This window comes from Triturus cristatus, chromosome 8 (assembly GCF_964204655.1).
Source record: "Triturus cristatus chromosome 8, aTriCri1.1, whole genome shotgun sequence".
Lineage (NCBI taxonomy): Eukaryota > Metazoa > Chordata > Amphibia > Caudata > Salamandridae > Triturus > Triturus cristatus.
In genome coordinates this window covers 623056464-623080021 of record NC_140591.1, presented here as the reverse complement: position 1 = coordinate 623080021, position 23558 = coordinate 623056464, and the positions used below count along the sequence as shown (strand labels likewise).

Genomic DNA, 23558 nt, shown 5'->3' with positions numbered 1-23558 from the left:
CTCTCCCAAGAAAAAAAAAACACTATCCTTAAAGGAAGATAAAGCATGCTATCATCCCTAGACTTAGTGTTGCTCTGAGTCAGACCTTGCATAAAGGTCCTGGATTTTTTGTTGATCAGAATGTGTTTGATTGGTTTGTTCCTGGAGACTATGACTTCTTCAGTATTGGATTTCTTTATTGCAAGTTGGGGCTCATTCAACACTGCCCACACCTTGACACCTACCACACAACTCTAGGTTTGTAACTTCTGTCTGTTATTGTTTTTAGTGCTGAAGAAGGTGAAACACAGATTGGTGGAGAATGTGAGCTCTGGAACAGCGGATGCACTAGGGCTGAGCCGGGCCATCCTCTGCAACGGTAAAGTTTAGATACATGCCACTTTCTGTTTCTTTTTTCATATGTTTACATTTGGTTTTGACCCATTTTAACCAAAATGCTTTAACTAACAAGATATCTTGGTACATAGAGCAAGATGGAGTTGGACTGTGAATATAGACAAACAATAGTAATTGCTTAGCGTCGGTGGAGGTGGATGTAACTGTATGGCATATGGGAAAAATACACCAATTTAGAATGTTTTATGAGGATCTTGTGTTATGTGGATGGGCTATATCAGCACCGTTGAGTTTTAAGAGTGAGGACAGGACATTTGAGTCTCCTTGGTGCCTTTAGGTGGATGGGGTGGAGGGTGAAGAGAGTGGCCCTGAACTCCACTCGTACATTGCTGCAGATCAGAGGATCTAAAAGTTGAACACAACTAGAATTGAGGTGGAGCAGAAATTCTTAGAGAACAGATGAAATAATGGTTAGCAGAGAACAGAGATTCATTTGGAGAGTATTTAAAAGGGAATCTAAGAAGTGTAGACATAGACCCCAAATTATTGAAAGAGTACTTGTGGATCAAATTCTAATATTTCAAATTTAGTGGTAGTTACTTCTTTGGGGGATTTTGTTAGCAGGTTATTACAATAATCCACTTTGCGCATGACTAGTGTATTAAAGAGTGATTTGGTGGGTTCAATAGGAGGCGAGACAAATTAAAAAACCTGGAGCAGAAAGAATCTGACTGCAATGGCGTTCATAGCTTGAAAGCATCATGCACATGCCCTTGAATTGAATAGCTCTCCAGGGTTTCTGGCGATTGAGTGATTGAATGGTGTCAGTAAGCTGTGCTTAGAGAGATATTCAATAAACAGGTTGAACACCAACTGTCCCAAGATTTTAGAGTAAAAGCAGTTGAGAACGAGAGTGATACTTGTGTTAGATGAAAGGCCTGATTAAGTAGGATACACATGATTAAGTGGAAGAGGTTCTAAAGAGAAGTGACAATGCTAGAAGAAAGAACTATGGATTAAATCAGTTGAACATAGAAAGGATATGAATTATTAACTTGCTTCAGAAGGGGTTCACATTTTTAAGGCTGAGAACCATCTCATTTTGGGCTGTGGCAAAAAAAGGGACGGGTGAGGAGCAACTAGTGGGGAACTTATAGAGTATGAGAAGGGAGATGGTCTGTTAGGAAAGCGATAAGAGTGGCGCTTATGCTTTTAATCATCATATGAAAATAACCACAAAGTAATTGATCAAGAGGCTAGATGAAGTTATTATAGTCAAGACAGATCGAGGGAAGAAGGTGACTCAACTGAATGATTTTGAAGTAGAATTGTTATAACTTGACTTTGGCATCATAACAGCTACAGGAAAGGGTGTTTAGCATCCGTTTGTACTCCTTATGATGTGTAATGGTTGTGAGATGTTCTTCATTTGTTTAGGCAGTTTATATCCTGGTCCTTATAGAGTGGATGTTTGGAGATACACGGGGCTTCACTCAGAAAGCTACATGTATAGAAAAGCAGAGGGACTAGTGGGGACATGAAAGGCCGAATGAAGAGTGCTATTAATTAAGTTTATTTAACAGAATTAAAGTGTATTATTTGGGTGGAATCGTAACAGATTTGGCCATTGTATTCAGGGGTAGAGTCAGTCTCAATGTTCAACTTTGAGTAGGCTGCTTATGGTTGGGCAGTGGGGTGTGGATATTCACTGTAAAGGTCGGGTACCTGATCAGGCTTGGGGGACTCTGTATCAAATGAGGCAGAGGATTCTCACGTGAGAAGCTGTTAGCTATTTGAGAGGAGCTGAAAGAGTTTTAAATATCATTCCTAAATTTTAAGATCAGATGAGCTTAGCAGATGGGCAGAGGTGGTGAAGAATGGTACTGAGGTAAAGAATTATTGAATGGGTTAATGATCAATGTATAACCACCATATCGTCTTTAAAGGGTGCTGTTAATTGGACTACGTGATATTTCAGAGAGAACCTGGAAGGAAAGCATCTAAGTGTATGAAAGTTTTGTTTTGGAGGAGACCAAATGCACATCATTTTCAACTTGAGCATGATGACATGTAGAAAGTTCTGTGGCTGACACGGAAAGCCTGTCCTTTTTCTTACTCTCTGTGATAGCAGTGAATTGTAAATGTCAGTAATTAAAGCAGTTTTTTTGCAAATGGACTTTGCTTTGCAGAGGAACTGTGACCTAACATAGAAATCTTCATTGTAAGAATCCATGGTAAAAATATGTTTTTGGCCTTTTCAGAAACCTGTTAAAGAGTATTGCTGTTCTACGGTTGATTGTCGGAGTGTTACTTTTTCGAACATCTTTTTACAGTTCAATAACTTCAGAATGTTGGGACCCTCTGTTAATGACAGTGAGGGGCAGAGGGCCAACACTGGCTGGTGTAGATCTTCTCTTTCAACATTCCAGTGCCTGTCTTTCTGATTCTCCCTGTCTCAGATCAATTATTGAATCATAACCATGTTGGAACCCATGCCATTGGTACATTCTCCTACTTTGAGCGACAGTTCTTTGAGACTTTATCTTTGGATCTTTGTTTCTTCAGATGGGCTGGTGAAGCGTTTGGAAGAACTGGAACGGACTGCTGAGCTTTACAAAGGTACCTTTAGAGTATCTGCCACCCATTGAATACTACAACAACAGATGCCATTTATATAGCACTTTAATACCAATGTGTTTCCCTATCCTTCTGCGTTTGGGTCTCTTTTTGCATATCTGTACATTTAGCGAGGTGTGTTGGGTGGGATTTGGGTCTGTATTTTATGAAGATCTCCCACTCCTTGCCAATACCAGCAGTGGTTCTGGAGTTAGGCTTAACTTGGGAGGTACAGTTCGCAGACTAGGCGCCTGCTCCTGTGTGCTGGATGCTTTCCCTCACTTATTGTGTTTTTCCTGATCTCTTCAGGCGGCGACTTGATAAGGGAGGGGTGTTCTCCTGGCATTGGGTGGGTATCATAGTGAGTTTTACAATCTTTAAGCCTCTTTTTTGACATTGGTTCTGTGTAGTCTTTGTTTACAGCTGTGCTGTTACTTTCTTCTATTGGTTACTGTTAGAAATGGGGTTTCTGGTTGACTAGGGTATGCACCTAAGCTTGGCAGAACCCGCCACTCTAGTCAGGGTAAGGGAGCTATACACTTGAGATAACTCCTCCTCACACCCTTGGTAGCTTGGCCAGAGCAGTCAGGCTTATCCCAGAGGCAATGTGTAAAGTGTTTGCGCAGCACGCTCACACCAGTGACACAATAAATACACAACAAAAGTGACATCACACAATGTTATATAAAATATATCATACATAAACCATAGACCAAAACAACAGTAATCATAAATGATGTGCATGTTATGCTATGCTGTTATAGTGCTCGTTATACTGTCAGTGCAAGAATAGAAACGACATACATTTTACATCAGGGCATGAAATGCAGCAGATTATTTAGAAGGAAAACACGAGCCATAATTGCTGTATATACTATGCAATCCTGGATTAGTACTTGTTATCCTGACAGTGCAAGGATCCAGACTATACCTTGAAAATCATCGGGGCATGAAATGTAGCATCTTATGACACACATATGAATCACCCTAGGCTGGTACAGATGAGGAAACACCTGCCCTCCTACTAACCGTTAAATACTGTAATCAGGCCTAAATCGTAGGCTGCAGGACCATTGGCGCTGCAACTACGTGCATACAGTAATAGTGCAGGCTTTATGGTAAGTGTGCACCCTCTAACTGCGAGGGGCTCAGTACAGTAAAGTTGTCACTGCCTGGGTCCTTTACTAATAACTTTAAGGCTAAGTATGTGCCCTGCTGCAGAGATAACACCCGATTGCACTTAGATCCTCAGGAGCGCCCGTGCCCATCTTCCTGAAAAAGTTGGTGCGCTCCTTTAAGGGAGTTTAGAGTCCATTGCGGGTATTGCCATCCTAACTCAAAAATCCCCATCTGAATCAACACCTGGAAAATCGCGGAGGTTCTGAGCACTAGCCACCAGTGACCACGGAAAAAGAAATGGGAAACTTGCAGGCAGAACAGCAAAAGTGGACGCTGGTGTCCTGGTACACCTGCTCTCCTTTAACTCTGAACACACTTGCACCGAAGCCTTGTGGGAACCTGGGAGTGTGCGCTTCAAAATCAGGCTGGTATGAGGCAGACAAAGCGCTCACCGTGTGCTGCTTTTTCAAATAAATTGCCCGCACCTCAGACTTTCACCAGGCGCACCTCACACGCTCTGGTTGCCAGGAAAGGAGAGCAGTCAACAGGCTATTGTTAGGAATGGCTGTGGGGCTTGTAAAACAAGAAGACCAGGGCAATCCTTAGGTATTCCACGGAAACAGGGATGGGGCAAACCAACACTCACTGGTGAGCACTGGGGGCACAAAGTTGGGAAACAGGCAGCAGGCCAGCACACGAGGCAGTGCAAAGTGGAAGTCGCTCCTGCTGCCCAGCAATCAGCAGGCAGCAGGCCAACACAGCAAAGCAAGCGGTCCAAATGGCGGTCCCTCCTGACAGCACAACAGTCCATGGCAATCTGCAGCATGTAGAGCCAGCAGCGTCTGATTACAAGTCCCATGCAGTGTCTAAAAACATGGGAGGAGAGCCCCTGTACTTAAACTAAAAATGTCTTTGCTGCGGAGGTAAGTGACTTCAAAAGAAACCTTATAAGTGCACAACACCCCCTTTCAATCCCACCCCTGCCTCCAGATATCAGTAGGGGGTAAACAAGCCCTTTGTGTGAGGGCAGAACTCAGCCTATACAAATGTAAGTGCACCTCACCTCGTTCTCTCTCACCCTAGGAATCAGCCGGGATAGCTTGACACCAGTGCCATTGAGAGCACGGGACCAACGTCTGGGCATACCATCCCACTCCGGGTGACAAATGCAAAACAAGCATTGGCATAGCCAATAGGTCTCGCCTTTGGGACCTTACAAGTGTTTAGCCATGCAACAGTTGCATAACTAAACACTTATAAGGTTTTAACTGCTGCAATCCATTGAAGCCTCACGGAGAACATCAAAGCGGCCGTGAGGCCGGAAAAGTGATCGCCATCGCGAGCAAACATCAAAGCGGCCGCGAAAGTGTAAGTAATCGCGGTAAAGCGCGACGCGCGCGCCCGCGCACATGCACTGTGGCTCTAGGCTGGCCTGGTAGCACTTTTTGGAGCCCTCACAAAATATCTCGCCAGACCAGCGCATGCGCTGGGTCAGGCGAGACCTAAACAACAATTGATGGACAGAATGCAGAACAATGTCATACATTCACCCCAGTACAGAGATGTGGGCCTAAATCAATTGTTTATTTGCTCCCCATGCCATTGCAGTTTGAATCCCGCCATATCCAAATCAGTCTTGACCCTGCACCCAATGGGAACAGTCTAGCCCGAACTACAAGGCCAGGTCCTCCCTGGACTGGAAACAAGCATCCGAGCACCCGTTTCGTGGTTTCACCACTCATCAGCCAGGATAGCTTGACTGCAGTGGCATGGAGAACTGGGGTGGTGAATTGATCTAAAGAACGATGATTGATTCAACCCAGATCTGTGACTGGGGGGGGGAGTGTCTGAAACGTTTCAGCGCTCCGTCCATCATCTCCTTGTGTTTGCTTTGTTCACCCTAAGTTGGCAGGGTATGCCCAGACGTAGGTCACTTTCTCACTTTGCCACTGGATTCAAGCTAGCCTGGCTGATGAGGGGTGTTACCCCAAAACCGGTCCCAGGATGCTTGTTCCCGGTCCAGGGAAGACCTAGCTTGGCAGTTCGGGTTGGACTGTTCCCATGAGGGACAGGGTCAAGACTGATTTGCTTCTGGCTGGGTCTGAACTGGGGTGGTGTAGTGAGCTAAAGAACGATGATGGATTCAACCCATATCCGTGACTGGGGGTGAGTGTCTGACAGGTTTCAGTGCTCCGTCCATCATCTCCTTGTGTTGCCTGTGTTGTGGCTGTCTGGGAAGTATGCACAACGTGTAGCTGTCACTCTGCCCTAGACGTGGATTGGAGTCAGGCTGCAAAGCACAAAGAGTCATAAGCACATAGAAATGTCCACTTTCTAAAAGTGCCATTTCTACAATAGTAATGAAAAATCCACCTACACCCATAAGCAGGATTTATCACCACTATTCCAAACATACCAAACACGGCAACGTTACTCCTTTCATATCAGAAATCGCCACTTAAAAACATATAAGGGAATTCCCAGTGCTAACCTATGAGAGGAGCAGCCCTCACAGTAGTGAGAAACCAAATAGGCTGTTTATCTCTACCAGGACATGCCACACAATAAAAGCACATGTTCTAGCTTTTACCTACACAGCACCCTGTTTCAGGCTCGGCAAGTAACTTTAAATGCCAAGTCTATGTGGAAGTAAACTTCACATGCAGGCACTTCAGTGGCAGGCCTGAGACGGGTTTGAAAGGCTTCTTCTGTGGGTGGCAGAAGCAGCTCTGCAAGCCCACCAGTAGCATTTACTTTACATGCCCTTGGTATATGGGATACCACTGTACAAGTGACTTACTGGTAAATTGAATATGCCAAACGGGTGTAAACCAATCATACTATGTTTAAAGGAGAGAGCACATGCACTTTAGCACTGATTAGCAATGGTAAAGTGTTCAGAGTCCTAAAGTCAACAAAAAGAGGGTCAGAAAATTAGGCGGAAGAAGGCAAAAAGTTTAGGGATAATAACTTGATTAAGCTTGCCATTTTTCTGTCTTTTCTCTTTCTCTCCTCCTAGTAAACCCTGTATCTCTTATCTTCCTTCCCAGGATTGATGGAGCATACCAGGCGCCTCCTTCGGTCTTTCTTTGAACTATCACACACACATCGAGGTAAGGGCCATCTTCATGTTTCAAAGAATCTGGGGGATGGAATGTTGATGGGTTCCAGGCATTCAGTTCCATAGGCCTTCTTTAAGATCTGAACCATTTTGAAGATACTTCAACAAATAACTTCACGCTAGCCCCTTCACTCAGAATACATAAATGCAAGTGGCATACTGAGTGAAATGAAATAGTGGGAGCTAGTTACTAAGGAAGTGCATTATTCTGTTATAAGAGGCCCGTGGAGTGTGGGGTAGTTTTTTAGGAGCATCAAGAAGTGGGCTGTAATGGAGTAGACAGGATCACCTCAAGGCAAACGATTATTGGGTAGTGAATATTATCAGCAAGCAATGCCAATGCACATGCTTCTGCAATGAAACTGTTGTGTGTGTGTGTTTCGGAAAGGGGGTGAGCTAGATTAGAATTATGTGGTGGGGCAGGTATTCTCGCAGGTAACCATGACATGCATACATGCCTCTAGTACTATTAAAGATGGACAATTGGTGTCCACAGTCAACTACTTTCCTAGGCATGTAGAAGTAAGATGTATATTTTGTAAACATGCTCTATTAGTATCAAATCAGTAAAAACAAATTACAAATGCTAATATTATTTGAAAAAATTTAATATTATCACATCCGTTTTTTATAACTACCAACTTAGTCCTTTCATTTACACTGTAAATGTGCATGTTACTTGAGAATAAAGATAACCATTTTCCTGTGTACAATCTTCATGGTGGGTGGCTGTCTGTGCATGTGTGTGTTTTAGTTGGATAGATGCTTTTGCCTGAAGGCAACGTTATGTAAGATTGAGGTTCTCCATTGTGGTGTAAGGTGTCCCATTGTACGGAGTTTCTGTTATTCCATTGTACAACCGGGTGACATGAATGTGCTGCTTAAACGCACTACACTTGACATATTCTGATATTGTGATGGTGCTGTTTTCACATACTGTTATATATTATGTTTAGCAATACCTTATGGCGCCTGTCAGGCAGTTGGATTACCGTTTTTCAGATGATTTGTGAACATCCATATTGCTCAGGAACTTTGAAATTATGTCTGCAGTTGTCACTCTGCCACCGCCTCCCATAAAATTGCTTTCCCGCTCTGCCAGCGCTGCTTTCTTTTGAGGACCTCTTCAATCTTTTTATTCTTCCTTCTCCACCTTAACAGCCTTTGGAGATGTCTTCTCAGTGATAGGGGTACGGGAACCCCAGCCTGCTGCCAGTGAAGCCTTTGTCAAGTTTGCCGATGCACACCGCAATATTGAGAAGTTTGGAATTCGAATGCTAAAGACCATCAAGCCGGTAACATCAGGGAACTGGGCAGGTTGAGAATGTATAGAGGGTGGATTAAGCCTCCTTGAAACAAACACAAATGTTTGTTGATTCCATCTTTCCCCCCAAATCCTGGGCTTCTGGAAGCGGTGGTTTCGTAAGATTGAGGTATAGTCAGAGTTGGACTTATTTCTCAGTAGTAAAGTACCAGGTGGTGGAATAAGCCATGATTAAGGGGTGCGTCAGTGTTTGTTTTTTCAGTGCTGCAGTTGCTTAGAATGCCACATGTCGGCTAAATGGTAGGTGGCTGAGCTGCTTTTTAGGTCTCGCCTAGCAACGCAGCGCATGCGCTGCTCGCCTTTTCGAGATCTATTCTTGTCGGTTTTTCGTTGGAAGGGGGACAGGACATGCACGCGTGCAGAGGACAGGAGTTGTGCACGCGTACGCACATCTCCTGCCCCACGCTTTCACGGCGACAGCTTGTTTTTTAGGTTCCTGTTCCAGCCCCCTCCCGTTGTCTGCGTCCCTATTGTTCCTGCCCCACCCCACCCATCCACTAGTCCACCCAACACAAGCACACACACACCACTCTCCATCCCCCGCCAATCAGGATTGTTTTAGATTAGTATAAATGAATGTTTTTGTTTTTTAATGTATCAATAGAATGGTGTCATACCCTGATTTTCCCTGCCCCTCTTCTGCACAGAGGACCACGCACACCCAACCTGTCAGTTTGGCATTAGCAACAAGTCGCTGCAGTTACTGCTTTAGTCTACTGAGCTGTTATATGCTCGCATTTTGTGCATCGTCGAAAATCCACCTGCAAACCTTCATTGACAGTAACACCTGTTTGGTTGCCTAGGTCCTGATTTTTCCTACCTGGAAACTATATCTCAAAGCCCTCACCGCAGGAGTGATGTACAGTAATAGGCTTTTTCCCTCGTTCAGAGCCTACGCATCGCTGACTAAATGGAGGGACTAGTTTAGGCACAGGCAGTGGATAGTGTTTCTTTCATGTTCGGGCTTTAGTCAATAGCATGAACATATAGACAAGTCTTTGTTGTAAATGAATGCAACACGCGCCTGTATGGATGCTCAAGCTGCTCGTTTGCATCACACTTGATGGCCACGGAATCGTATACAGCTTCAATAGAAGAGTGCAAGACAATCATTATTTGCACCTTAAAAATGTTATCATGTTTCAGGTTTCAGATCAATTAGAGATGACACATATAACAACATTGCCCCCAACGCGTTGTGTAAGGGCACTTCAGCTACTGCACATTTATGCTGCAATTTGACCTGCTGCTTCTTGGGTAGAGGCGACCAAATTACCATAGGGAGAGCCGAGCCAAAGCCAAGCCCAGCCAACTGTAGAAGAGTTTCCTAATCATGCATTGGGGATGTCTATTGAAGTAAGTTATACGTTCTGAGTTAGGCATGTAAGGATACTAAACCGACTATGTACACATTCTTTAACAATTGCCCCACATAATTTGATATTTTTGGAGCTCGAAGGGCATCAGATGGAGATCTCTAACTACTCCCACGTCACCTTCTATTGCAGAATGTATATCTAACTAGACAGGAGGTGCTGGGTTGTGCATCTCCCCAAGAAGGGCTTTAAGTGGGATGAAAAAATAGTGTGGCACCCAATCGGTATTTTGGTCTCTCTCAAAAAATTGTTTTAAAATTCTCCCAAGTTACGCAAAGTGCATCCACCTGTATTTTAAAAGATTTATTGTGTAACAACTGCTAAAGTAGGTTTTGGTGCACTGACTTGAACCTCTTGGTAAAACTCATTTGTGATTGTACTACTTACATTTCCTCAAATACTTCATATTCTGATCTGACCGAGCCCACCGTAGTCCATTTCAAAAGTATCAATCCAAAAACTAAGTTTATACATTCGGAGCCTAGATTCTCTTCATGTAATAATAATATTCGTAAATTAACTGTATATTTGATCAGAGATAAGCTTGGGGCCAACATCAATCTCCATATCCTAAACCAAACCACTTAGAATGATGGCGTAGTCTATCCAAAAGTAATGGCTATGTACATGTGATTAGTCGGTAAAAACTGAGCTCCCACGTTCAAGTACCCAAGAAGCATCGACCAAGCAATGCACCCTCATCAGTGCCAAGAATGCCTGTCGAACTTTGATCATACAGGGGTAGTGCTAGCATTAGTTGTGTTTATGCTGTAATTAAGAACACAATTGAAATTACCAAGACTGAGTAACTTCTCTGGCCAGGTCAAAAGTTCAGCCGTAATTACATCAAAAACTTCGAGATCATTCTGATTTGGCCCATAAATACCACAACCGGTGAGTTGAACTTGATCCATCTCTCTGTGTATGATAGCTGATATGCTAGGTAGATGGGCTATCATTTTAAAGGATCCTAACGTGAAGTAAAACTAATAAAGATCGCAACCCCTCTTATAGACGCTTGTTGTGATGTTACCACCCCAGTTTGGTATCTAAGTTGTCTAAACCAGCACACCCCTTGAACGTGACATGCATCTCGGTGGGACATAAATCTGGGGCTTAAATAGATTTTGTGTCTCCTTGGCTAGGCGTCTCTTGAGGGGGCTACTTAGACCTATAACATTCCAATACATGAGTTTAACAGCCTTTAAATGTTCAAATAAATTAAACAACTAATCCCAGCTTGGATGATCTTAGCTAATCTATACAGAAATGTAATAACCTGTCCCACCAGTCCAAAAAAACATAAGGGTTCCTATCTTGCAATACTAATTATATACATACCCTTTCCTTTTACATTATACCACCACCTCCACCCGAATTACCCCACCTTCCCAACCCTGTCATGAGTCCGCCCAGCCTGCTCCTCGGAGCCCACCCTAAGAGGCCCCAACCCAGGGGAATTTATCCCTTCCAGAGCTATCATGGAAGGATGGAGAAATGGGCCCAGCTCTAACTCAAAAAGGGGCACCATTCCAAGCAAAATGAAGAAAAGCATTTGCAATAGGTCTCGTATTTACGTGAGTTTGAGCTATTGGCATTGTACATGACAATGCCTTTTATTAGTGTGTTTGGAAAACCTGCAAGCGGTGCGTAAACACGCACTTTGTACTTGTAGTCCTTGCTTACGAAAAGAAAGGCTAGCAGTAAAAGAGACGCAGTTACTGCCAGCATTGTTTCTCATAAGCAACGACTGTAAGTGCGCGTTTATGGACCGCTTGCAGGCTTTTAAAATACATAAATAAAAGACATTAACATTTACAATGCCAATAGCTCAAACGCTCACAAATGCGAGACCTATTGCATTGCAAATGCTTGTTTGGTACCATTATTAGAATGGAGGAGGGTGCTCAAGTAGAGAAACCTACTGCCTGGGCACATTTTTGTATGCATACAAGGACTGTAAAACAAGCCAATGCTTCATATCACAATTTACCTCATTGGCAGAACTGCTTGCCCCTGTACTATGATAAGTCAATATTCTGCCTTGATGATGGTGCGATAGTTAGCTGACATATTGATTTCAGACAGTTATGTAGGTATAGGTGCTCAGAGTGCTTCAACTGAGAAAGGAAGTACAATGACAGGATTGTGTGGCAGGTGCTACAGTTACATTGTACCTGGTGCAGTACTGACAGAGAAGCCAGTGCTGCGATGCATTATCAAAATGTGTCTTAATTGCGCGGTGTGGGTTCTGGTACTGCAAGACCTGTGCGTGCTGCAAGTCATGAATTATGCAGAATGTGACAGCTGTGTGTTTAGGCTTAATAGTAGAAGGACATACTGCAGTTGAGTGTTAAGATGACCTGTGCTGTGATAATCTGTAACACCCAGTGGAGCACCTGATATGTCTTGATTCTTTGTGTTCCCCCTTGCTTCCCTTTCATAGATGCTTAACGACCTGAACACATACCTCAACAAAGCCATTCCTGACACCAAGCTGACAATACGCAAGTACCTGGATGTCAAGTTTGAGTATCTTGTGAGTATTGTTTCCTCCGTACGGGTGTCATTGTTTACCTTTGTTGTGTCTCAGTAGCAAAGAGTGGTATAGATCAGATGTGCTGCTCGATATCTTAGGCTTATTGTACCAGACAAACAAAATATGATGGGAGGATACATTTGAAGTGCAGCAATGAACATTCTGACGGGCCACTACCTTACCAGTAATTTCACTCCCTTCAGGGTCTCCCTTCAGATCTTATTGAAATTTGATGATGAAATCCAATAAAATAAACACACAAAAGGTGATGGGAGGAATGAATGCTTGCAGTAAGTCTGACCACTGGCAGTCACTCGGGGTAACATTCCAATTCATCGTTCTTTTGCTCTCCATGCCACCTCAGAATAGACACAGCTGTATGCTAATCAGTTTTGAGCCTTCTTCAATAGGAACTAGTCCAGTCCGAACTTTCAAGCAAGGTCCTCTCTGAAACTGAACATCAGCAACCCCAAACTCCACTGACACAATGTTTAAAAGTGGTAGGAATGCAGTGTGCAACTAGATGCTGCAGGAAAGAGTAGTAATCATCAAGAACTGGAGGAGGATAAAGGTGTAGCAGTACTGGGGAAAGAATTGTGCAGTAAGGGAGCAGGGATCTGGCATGGGTCAAATGTACAGAGTTAGAAATGATATGTGAAAGGATAAGGGATGTTGTTGATGGGTTGACACCGAGCAAGTGCAGTGCAGGTACAGAAATACTGAAAGACGGGAGGGAAATAACCATGGGATAAGAAATTAAGGCACACAGATCATGGAGTACAGGGCGTAGGTGAAGTGCAAGGTTAGATGATCTCAGGATAGAAGGAGAGCAGTTAACTTAATTTGGAGAGAAATGAGAAGACCAGAGTCTTTCCTTGTGGTAGAGGGCATCTCAGCAAACTGGCAAGTTTGCTTAGTAATTTAAAGGCGGCCGCTGACATCAAATGTATCCTAGTCGCAACCTTGAGTCCTGCAAGGCAGACTTGTTCTTCAACCGTACAAGATCAGTAAACTGATTACAATTTAATCAAGCAATAGTAACATATTATTTAGAGTGCATAGAAACTGCGTGGGTGTGACATGAAGATTTATAGAAAAGAACACTACATTACTGTTCATTATGAGGAACCTGAGGATGATGAAGCAGTTGTACTGAGGTGTTAGAACCCCATTCAGAGGGCCATGGGGCAAGTTGGAGCTACTGGGCCCAACTGTGATGTTGAGGCCTTTTTGCTCCTGATGTCCCAGAGCCCAGCCTATTATGGATCCTGAGCAACTGGACCAGGTTCCCCTTCAGCACTTTACTGTCAGTGGGAGAGCATGTCGATCAGTCCAAGACTTCTTGGGGGTGCGGTAACGGGGCGGGGCAGGAACCGAGATTGAACACAGGATCACAACTCAAAATATGTTCAATAGCAGCAATAAATGACTGTCCAGTCAAATACTTGCTTTTATGGAAAAATGATTCTTTGTATATCATCACAAAGTAAAATATGGCTGCACAAACAGTATGCAGTCCCAGAGATCAGGGCTCTAGTGTTTCAATGGATGATTTCCTGAATCCCATGCCCCTCTCGCTAACAGTAGTGGTTATTGCCCATTCACTATGGGCAATATTCGGGTTAAGCCCCACTAGTCGTCTGAGTTTCTGGAGTCCGACACTGGCTCCAATTAAAGTCAAGAGTGTTCCAGCGCTACATGGCAGACAGGTTTCCCTCTGGGCTTTCAAGCCTGTCAGTCAGTCTTACCTGCACTAGCAGGCCCTGCATTACCGCAATCTCCATGAGACCCTCCCTCGTGGGTGCAGAGGCTGCCACAGGCGTCTCCTTTGAGAAACGCACAGGCAGTCCTGGAGGGGCAACACTTGTGTGTCCTCAAGTTCCACAAACACGGTCCTGCGGGAACAGAAGCCGTGTGTCCTCAGCGGTTCTCTGATTCTGGTAGGTTTCCATAGTTAAGGACGGAGGAAGGTGGTTTAATTTGACGCTTTTGGTGCAGATCCTAAGTGAAGATTCAGGCCCACACGAGTTACCACGGTGAGCTCTTCCTCTTGTCGACGATCTCTACCAGACCACTCTCCTTGCCTTTTTCCAGGTGGCCCTACCTGGCATAGAGAGTCACTGTCCTCACTCCGCTCACGGGCTACTACTAGATTGACATAGCAACAATACACATGTTGGCCCTGCCTGGCATACGGGGGTCACTGACAACACTCCGCACATGGGCTACAAACCAGTTGTTGCAGAAGCAGTCTCCTTATACCTCGCTTCAGAGATCCAATCGACAGTCTCCTACTTGACCTCACTCCCTCTAGCGCTCTCCTCTTCCTCACTGGTCTTGGCAAGCAAGAAGGCATTGGTGTTCCAGGGGCAGGTGGTCTTGGATTCCATGGTTCATGTCCCGCGCCCAAGTGGGAGTCTGGCAGGCCTTCGCTTCCAGTCCTGGTCAAAGACACAAGTCTTGCAGAGCTTCTCCTCCTCGCACAGTCAGACTAGCTGCTTCACAGTTGACAATTTTAGGGGCCTCGAGCTCCCCTTCTTATAGTCCATTTATAGACACCGAATGTGATTTAGGGTCAGAGTCTTTGAAGTATATGTTGGGGGTCTGCTTCCTTTTGAAGTGTACTCTCCCTTGCCCTTCCTCCGTAAATGAGTTAGTCACAGTAGGAGCAACTCCAAATCTGATAGCTCACATACAGGCCATGGGAGTGACTATAAGTTCATACCTGGATGTTAGCCTGAGTACTATGCATATCAAAATGTTACCCCAGGGCCTCAGTCATACTCTTTATGGTACTATCATCAGCCTCATCTGTTTCCTGAGATGTGCCCAGACCCCTTTTCAGTGACCTCGCTGAATCGAAGAGCACCATTTTGAAGTATACCGAAGAGCCTGGCTCGCTCTTCCGGTAGTGTGATCACCCCGTTCACAGTAATACACAAATCTGTCTGGGGGATTCTTCTACCTCCCCAAACTCCTCCAGCTAACTATGGTTCTCCCTAAATGGAACCCAGAATCTTCCATGTGTTGCACCATTCACAGGCACACCTACACCCAGCACATGCACATAGCACACATGCAATGCACAGCATTGCATACTAATCTGATGTAGGCCAAGGGTTAGTTAACCACACAGCAGTGGAACTTTACATGAGTGGGTATGTAGGCCTCACTACAGTGATACATGTAGAAAGGCCTGTTCACTTTCATTGATCACTACACTATATACGCAATCTGTGAGACCAGCCTATGGCATGGCACACAAGCATGATTCTTGTTCGCTCATAACAACAAAATTCAGCACCAGGGATTCAGACATCATTGCTGTTAGGCACTCCAGGCAAGGGAACATTTCCATCACCATGCAATGGACTTTTCCGTTCTATCATGAGGAAAGAACAGTGCTGTAAAGGAGCAGCCTTCTGCTACAGAGCAAGGGTACGAAGGTAGGGACGACATGGTTAAACCTTGGAAAGGAGATAAAATGTGGCAAGGATTGACATGAGTGATACACTGCAAGGGCAGAAATACTGGAAGTCATGGTGAAAGCAAAAACAAACGAAACTAGATGCACTTAGCACAGAGTGATGCAGAAGTGCATGGGCTCATAATCTTGGGACATTGAGGGACTACGTAACTGAACTGACTCACAAGACCACAGTCTACTTGTGTTACACAGAGACAGATCAGGAAAGGGAAGAGGCAAATTGCCATGATTATTCAGTGAGTTAAGACTTGTCACTGAAATCTAATGTGACCTGCCGATCTTCACCTTCCATCCTTCCGAGCTTGGTAAATGCAGTACTTTTAAATGGAGCATTGGCAACGCCCCTTAATTACAGTGCTTAGAAACCACATGGATGGGTAATGGGGTGCTATAGAAAAGATTGCTTAATATTAACGGTGAATAACTTGAATACTAAAAGGGCCAGAGTACTGGGGAGAGAATGGTGCGCTTGTCGTGGTCAGTGGATTGGATCAGCAGGCACCAAGCAAAGCCAAGGCGGGAAACGGCCACTACAACGTGGCCGTTTCCACGCATTACCATAACCACGCATGCATTACAACGCATGCGTGGTTACCGCAAAAAGCCTTTACCACGCATACCTTTACTACGAAATACGTAGTAAAGGCATGTGTGCTAAAGGAAAAATTTAAAAAGGGAGGTTGGGGAGATCCTCCTCCCTCCCCCCCTTTCCCCCCCCCTCAAAACAACACACAGGGCAAAATTTAAAGTTTTATGGGCAGGGGTATTTATAAAAAAGGAATGGGGGTGAAGGAACTTTTTATTTGTAAATTAATTGTTAAATCGAAAATAATTTAAAAATGAATTAAAAAAAGAACATTCTTGAAAGTAAACTGCATATATATGCAGCAAGTGCCATCTAGTGGAGAAAAAAGATTCTTGTAGGACAGCGGAATCCAAGCGCTGAATTGGGGCAGGGGATTGGAGCCTTTACCATGAATATGTCAACATCATGCATGGTTTTAAAACCAAAATCATTGTAAAGGTATGCATGGTAAAGGCATTTTCGTGGTAAAGGTTATGCGTGGCAATGGCATTCGCGTTGTAACGCATGCGTGGTAAAGGCATGCGTTGCAACGGAATGCGTTACAACGTCATACAACCTGGCATAAGGGTGAGAAATTTGTAAAGGGTATGAACTGGAAATGCGCTAAGAGCGTTATACGGAATGACCTTAATTTTTTTTATCAGATTCCTAGCTCAACACACATTTTTGACCAGGAGTTAAAATCAGCTTGTCACTGAGAGGCAATGAAGATCTTTTTAAGGTAAGTAACATTTTTATTTTTATTATCTTGGATTCATTGGCTGCTAAACAGCAATCGGTCAAGTGCTGGTTTTGGAGGGGATGACTAGCAAAGTTATGCCATAAGCCTGGCTTCCTGACAAGATAAAATAAATTTCAGTACATTGATCCTATGGACAATGCCCCAGTCATGTTCATTGGCTCTTGGTCCTGAAAGGCATGATTAAAAGTTATGCAGCTGTACTCCAAAATGAGGGCTCAACCAGGGAAGGAAAGGAAGTTTTTAATATCCCTGCAATTAAACTATCTCAAAACGTACACTGCATAACCACACACTGATCTGTTGCCATTGTGTGCGTGTGTGTGTGAGTAGGATAAGTGAACTCCGGTGCTCATTAGTCCAGGGAGCCATACATATGTTACTGAGGGTGGGACATTGGCTGCTTACGGTGAAGATGGTGTTGGTTTGAGATTAGCACAGTAGAAGATCAACTGTTGGTAATATTTGGATTGGCTTTGTTTTGTAGTCCTACTGCTTGAAGGTGAAGGAGATGGATGACGAGGAGTACAGCTGTATTGTAAGTAGAAGTGATGGCTTGCTTGTGTATCTCTTTATTCACGGCTTTTGGTGGCATGTGCCAGAAGATTTTGTGTGGGGGGGATCCTGTCATGTGAGCAGGATACCTCCTGTGGAACTGAATGAAGCTTTAAGTCTCTTTTAACCCTGATTTGACAGTGGAAATCAAGACTGCTTATGCTGAATCTTTGCAGCAGGTACATTCTAGCCTAAGGGATTTGTTGGACAGTCAGTCCATGGCCCCAGGAAGTAGTAATTGGTAAGGCCAAACCCTACATCCTACTAGAATCACATATTGATGCAGAAAACACCTTTAAAGAGACCATCATAGCTTCGCCCAAAGACCAGAAATAAAACTAGTAATCAAGAACGCAGAGGAGATGTGAAGACCAGAAGCTAAGTGCAAAACTAAATAAAACAGAACTAAAAAATACATGTATTACTTATAAGTTAATGCTAAATTGATTATTGGTAAAAAAAAATAGTTCATTAAACAAATTGTACATAATTTGGTTGTCATAAAATAACCTGGCAGGTGACACAAACCTATCAGGCCCCAAGACAGTGAAGCTCAGTAAAGACCCTGTGCTACAGTAAACAATGGATTTAGGCCCAAATCTCTGTACTGGGGTGAAAGTCCCTAGTAAATGGTACTCTGGGTGCCTGGGAGCTTTAGAGGGTCCCCTGGAACCCTCTCCCTGGCACCATGCCACTGCCCTTGCAGCTTGCATGCCCCTGTGAGGGACAAAACGACAAAGTCGACATGGCACCCTACCTGGGTGCCATGTCAGCCAGCACTGCCTGAAGGCATAGGTAAGTCACCGCTCTAGCAGGCCTCATAGCCCTAATGCAGGGTGCACTATACCACAGGTCAGGGCATATCTGCATGAGCATATATGCCCCTACAATATCGGGGTCCATGTCTTCATATTGCAAGTGCCAGTGCAGCCATAGAGAGTACATGGGCTGGAAACTCGACAACTCGAGTTCCACAGCACCCTGATGGCTTCACTGAACACAGGAGTGTTTGGTACCAACTACTCTTCAATAAATCCACACTGATGCCAGTGTGTGATTTATTGTACCATGACCTGGAGGGCACTTCAGAGATGCCCCCTGAAAACCTACCACGCCTGGTGTGCCTCTGATTGACTGTAAGCAGCCAGCCACCACCAGACATGTATCTTGGCCCCTAGGTGGAGAGCCCCTACTCTCTGGGACCAGAAACAATGCACATCCTGGGCAGAGGTGTCACATCTCCTCCTAAGGATGGGCCAGTGCTTGAAGGGAGAAGCTTCAAAGGCCTGCTGCCTTTGTAATGCAACCCCCAGCCTCTGCTTCTAGCAGCTGATGGCTGCCCCTGGTTTACACCCCGACTTTGGATGGAAAAACCGTTGGGAAAACTCAGGAGAATAGCAGGTGTGCCCACCTCTGCCAACTCAACCCCTAAGGTGGGGGAGGCGAGATGAAGCACATCTTTCAGTCCATGCCATCTTGAAGATGGGGGGACCCCTCCAATCAGGGCTAGCTCAAATGCCCCCTCCCACAGGAGGGTGGCATAATACAGGGTGTCATCACCCCAGGTAAGGTGCCCAATGGCCCTACCTTCTGCTCCCCCTAAAATGCATCTACATCTTAGAAGTATTTAGGTAGCTCCCCCAGACCGAGAAACTAGATCTGTGACGACCTAAGAAGAAAAAAGACATCCCTGCAGAGAAAACTGGAGGCGACAACTGCCTTGGCCCCAGCCCTACCGGGCTGTATCTAGCTTCTACGCACCTGCAACCTGTCTGTGTTACTTGTCCCCCTTGTAGGATTGATAGCAGCTTCTTTTATGTTTGCATGGTTTCCCTTCATCCTTGGTTCTTTAATGCTTGTCTGAGGACTTTGCATATTTGTATGCATGCTCGGATTGCTTTGGATCCCTCTCTGATCCCTCCCTCTCTAATCATATACGCTTAATACTCAAAATCTCTGCTTCTGTGCTTTTGCTTCCATTCAAGGATGAATGGTACTGTTATGCCATCCACTGTGCTTTGTCAAATTTTTATGTGCAGACCATGTACTCTGAAATGTGCCCTGTTCTTTAGCTCCCCTGCTGCTTTGAATGGAGAACTTCTAATTGTTTATGTAAGCTACTGGTGTCCTTCTACCCTTACGTTACTGAAGTCACTAAATGTCCTCACAAGGCTAAGAAACTGTGCTTAGACTTATCAGCTAGTACAAATGACTTAGCATTGTGACTGTTTAACTGTTATCCCTCAGTTATGCCCCCACACATACCGACCCATATTCCCTTGTAAGCATTAATTGGCTCAGAAAGATGCGACTGAGAGTAGAATCTGGAGGAGTGTCATATAACGGTAGAGACTGGATATTGAAGAGCTGACCCTGAACTTGACTTAATTTGTAAAACAATTGTATACCCTGCACATATGTTGCTTTTAGTTGTATTGTCATTAAATTCTCTGCGATATCCATAAACATTAGAATATCTCCACACATTTTCGGTTTCCTAGAACATTTTTATTGTATATTTTTAATATGAAAAAAGCAATAAGCAAATATGACTAATCGAGTCCCCATTTTCTATCCTTTTTTTTTATTAATGCATCTTAATAGACAAGTTATTGAAACTGTACATTTGGCTGAAAACACCATTTTTATCACTTCTTAAGTTGACACATAAAGGAAATGTAGCCTCTGAAAAGGCCTTGCATGTACATCTACATATAGAAATGTTACAATGCGGTGTCAAACTGACACACATGCACATTTAAAAATTCCCGGAGCTGGCAGACTTCCTCTCAGGCTGTGCAGTTTCAGTTTGTGTTTATGGCACTGTGAGAAATATAAATTGCTTTTCTTTTTCATTTTAAAAAGTGGTAATAGCAGTGCTCTTGTCTAACTAAATGCAAAACAACCTTGGAGAACTAGAAGACAAGAGATAAGCATTGGGAAGGCGAGTGGATCTAAAATAATATTTTAAAAAGCATAGAATCCATCAGGAGACATTTATATCGCATAACTGCAAATTGGGTAGCATCTAGGGCTTAAAAGAAAGGTCGCAAAGTGGTTAAGGAGTTCAAATAGTTACTGGCCATTGCTGGTGCTTGGTGTTAGAAAGAACTCCTCACTAGACACGGGAACTAAAACAAAGATGAAATGATTTGCACAGTTTTCCTCAAGTTCCCCCTCCCACTCCTATATGTGATACTTATAGAGAAAGGAGAAGGTACTAAATGGGATTTGAAGTAGTTGCTTGCTCCATTAGCCAATAACCCCCCAACCCCTTATTAATTTAGCAAAATATGATAGCCAATGCGGTTTCAGAGATTGGCTGTGCTCAAACATATCACAACTTCAGTTGAAGAGCCGCTGTAACTAAAAGTCTGTCCTCTTTTAACAGGCCATTGGTGAGCCATTGTATCGTGTGGGCACTGGCAACTACGAGTACCGATTGGTTCTGCGCTGTAGGCAGGAGGCCCGCTCCCGCTTTGCTAAGATGAGAAAGGATGTGCTGGAGAAGGTGGAGCTGCTGGACCAAAAACATGGTAAGTCTGTACTCTTCCTTCTTTTCCCATCTCATGCTCTACTTCAACACTTCTGACATTACTTCATCATACCTAATTGGTTACATTTTTGCTTAGACTAGCCCTTCCAACCTTATAAACAAGTAATTTATGGCGAGTAGTCCATTACAGCATTATGAGATCCTGGCATGTAGTACACTTAAATTGTACTCCAGTAAATTTAGAATACAACATTCAACCATTTCTTCAGTGCTGTCTGCTTTGCATGATGTACCTTTGTTTCCCTGTTGCTAAGAGTCTTTCCTTGAACTAGGTTTCTTGACCTGCCTTCCACAGCGGTCTGAAATGTCTACTGTCTGCCATCATTTTCGACATATTACTTCAAAACTCTTCAACTTCCTACTGCTTGCTTGAGGGTGTCGTAGTATGAAGCGATGGATATGAAGGCAAATTGCAGTCAGCAAGAGCTCTTCTCAAAGTGCTGCATTATTAATGGACCTAATTAAACCTTTCTGCAGCTGTGCTCTTTGAGCACTTAGGATACCTTCTACAGTGTTTACATTGGTGTTCATGTTTTCTCATGTAGACAACCCAGAGAAAACCAAACACTTACTCCCTTCTTACTGGCCTTGAAAAACCTCTGCACACTTATTTGTTCAATCATTTTTTAATATAGCATCCCTGTGGATGGCAGTACATATCCAAAACTTTCCTAGGACTATTTACTAGAGCAGACGTTTCCATAATTGGTGGGCAAGTGCCAGAGCAGTGGCATGGTTTAAGAGTATCTGCATACTATTTCAATCAATGTAAAAGGAATTAATTTACAAATGAGTGGTTATTCTGAAAATCTGTTTTGGATCTTTCCCTTTTGCCATATGATGAACACCCCTGATTTAGAAAATATAGGCAGGTAGTCCTTGTACATCCCAGGATGTGTATCACCACCACATTGATAAAAAGGATGTAACCTTACAGGCGTATTACTTTTTTTATTAGGACTCACACTTGATTGTCTTTTCTGTTCCTCCTTCGTCCCTCTGTATATTTCCATTATTCTGATTGATGTGGGGGCATTGCATTAATCAATAACAGTTCCATCAAGTAATTTGCTCATTACATATTTCTTTTGCCAAGGGTGTTCTTTTTCTCTGTCGTAGGGTGTTCATAAATGCTTTATATCTAGAAGATATGGAGTGCCTTGGAACTTTGTTTTAGGAAACACACTCTAACCATTTACATGGTCCACTATCCATGATGTGGGTGACAGAAAGAAATAATCTTGTCCCATGACACACCACAGAGCTCAGAAAAAGCAAAACCAAACGGCCTAATTTAGAGTGCACTTGGCACAGGAATTATGAAGGCTTGAAAAAATAAGTTAAATAATTAATCTAATATGCAATGAAAGTTTTCGGTATTGTAAAAGAACTGACTGATATAATAAGAACATCCCTGTGTATGGCCTGATCACAACAGTTCTGTGGTTAGTTGAATTATCAAATAAGGTCACACAAATAAGGAAAGGAATAGACAATGGACACTTTCCTTCTGTTATTTACAGATTTTACCAGATGATCGAAAGTTGTCCCTTTTTAATGCAATGTTAATGGACACTAAAGATGGGGTCTGAGATCGGACAGAGGATTACCAGTGGAACAGAACCTGTGCCATGATACATGTCCATACCGTCCTTCGCCTGTCACTAGAGCAGTACCTCTGAGTGCTACTATGGAGCTGGTTACAGAGGTGCAACTAGAGCCAAATTTTGTGGGGGCTCTAAGAAAGGGTGAAAGAACAACAAAGCCTCATTAACAAGTAAATGGTCTTTCAAAGACCTGTGAAGTACTCTGGTGCGGCCCTGTGTGTGCCCGGGAAGCTGTCTCTGCCCGGGCTGACACCTCTTAACCCTCTAAGGAGGGGGAGACACCAGATGGTTGAGGGTGTGATTCTATTGATGTCAATGAAGACCTCACTCGAGGGGCTGAGCGGAGCCCCGGGAATTGACTGGGGCATCAACAAAAGCGTTTTGTGTTACTGTAGGCAGGTCTGCTGTAGCACGGCAGCACGGCAAAATGTACTAGTATTTTCCCGTTTTTATATATAAATACAGATAAAGGAAAACTTGTTTTCCATCTGTATTTATATGTAAAAATCAGTTTAAACGGAAAACCGGGAGCCCTACTTATAATGACGGTTTCTGAAATCCACCCTGAATCACTAATAGACTATACCCCCGTTTATA

General features: G+C 43.7%; 1 protein-coding gene across 1 annotated transcript in view; it reads left to right on the top strand.

The window, feature by feature from the left end:
• The window catches only part of PICK1 (protein interacting with PRKCA 1), a 90397-nt gene that overhangs the window by 49475 nt on the left and 17364 nt on the right, over nt 1–23558 (top strand). The window contains exons 6-12 of the mRNA XM_085622090.1: nt 269–358; nt 2902–2955; nt 7122–7184; nt 8354–8487; nt 12339–12431; nt 17731–17781; nt 21190–21334. Of these exons, the coding sequence (XP_085478216.1) occupies nt 269–358; nt 2902–2955; nt 7122–7184; nt 8354–8487; nt 12339–12431; nt 17731–17781; nt 21190–21334 (630 nt within the window). The remainder of the gene's footprint in view (nt 1–268; nt 359–2901; nt 2956–7121; nt 7185–8353; nt 8488–12338; nt 12432–17730; nt 17782–21189; nt 21335–23558) is intronic.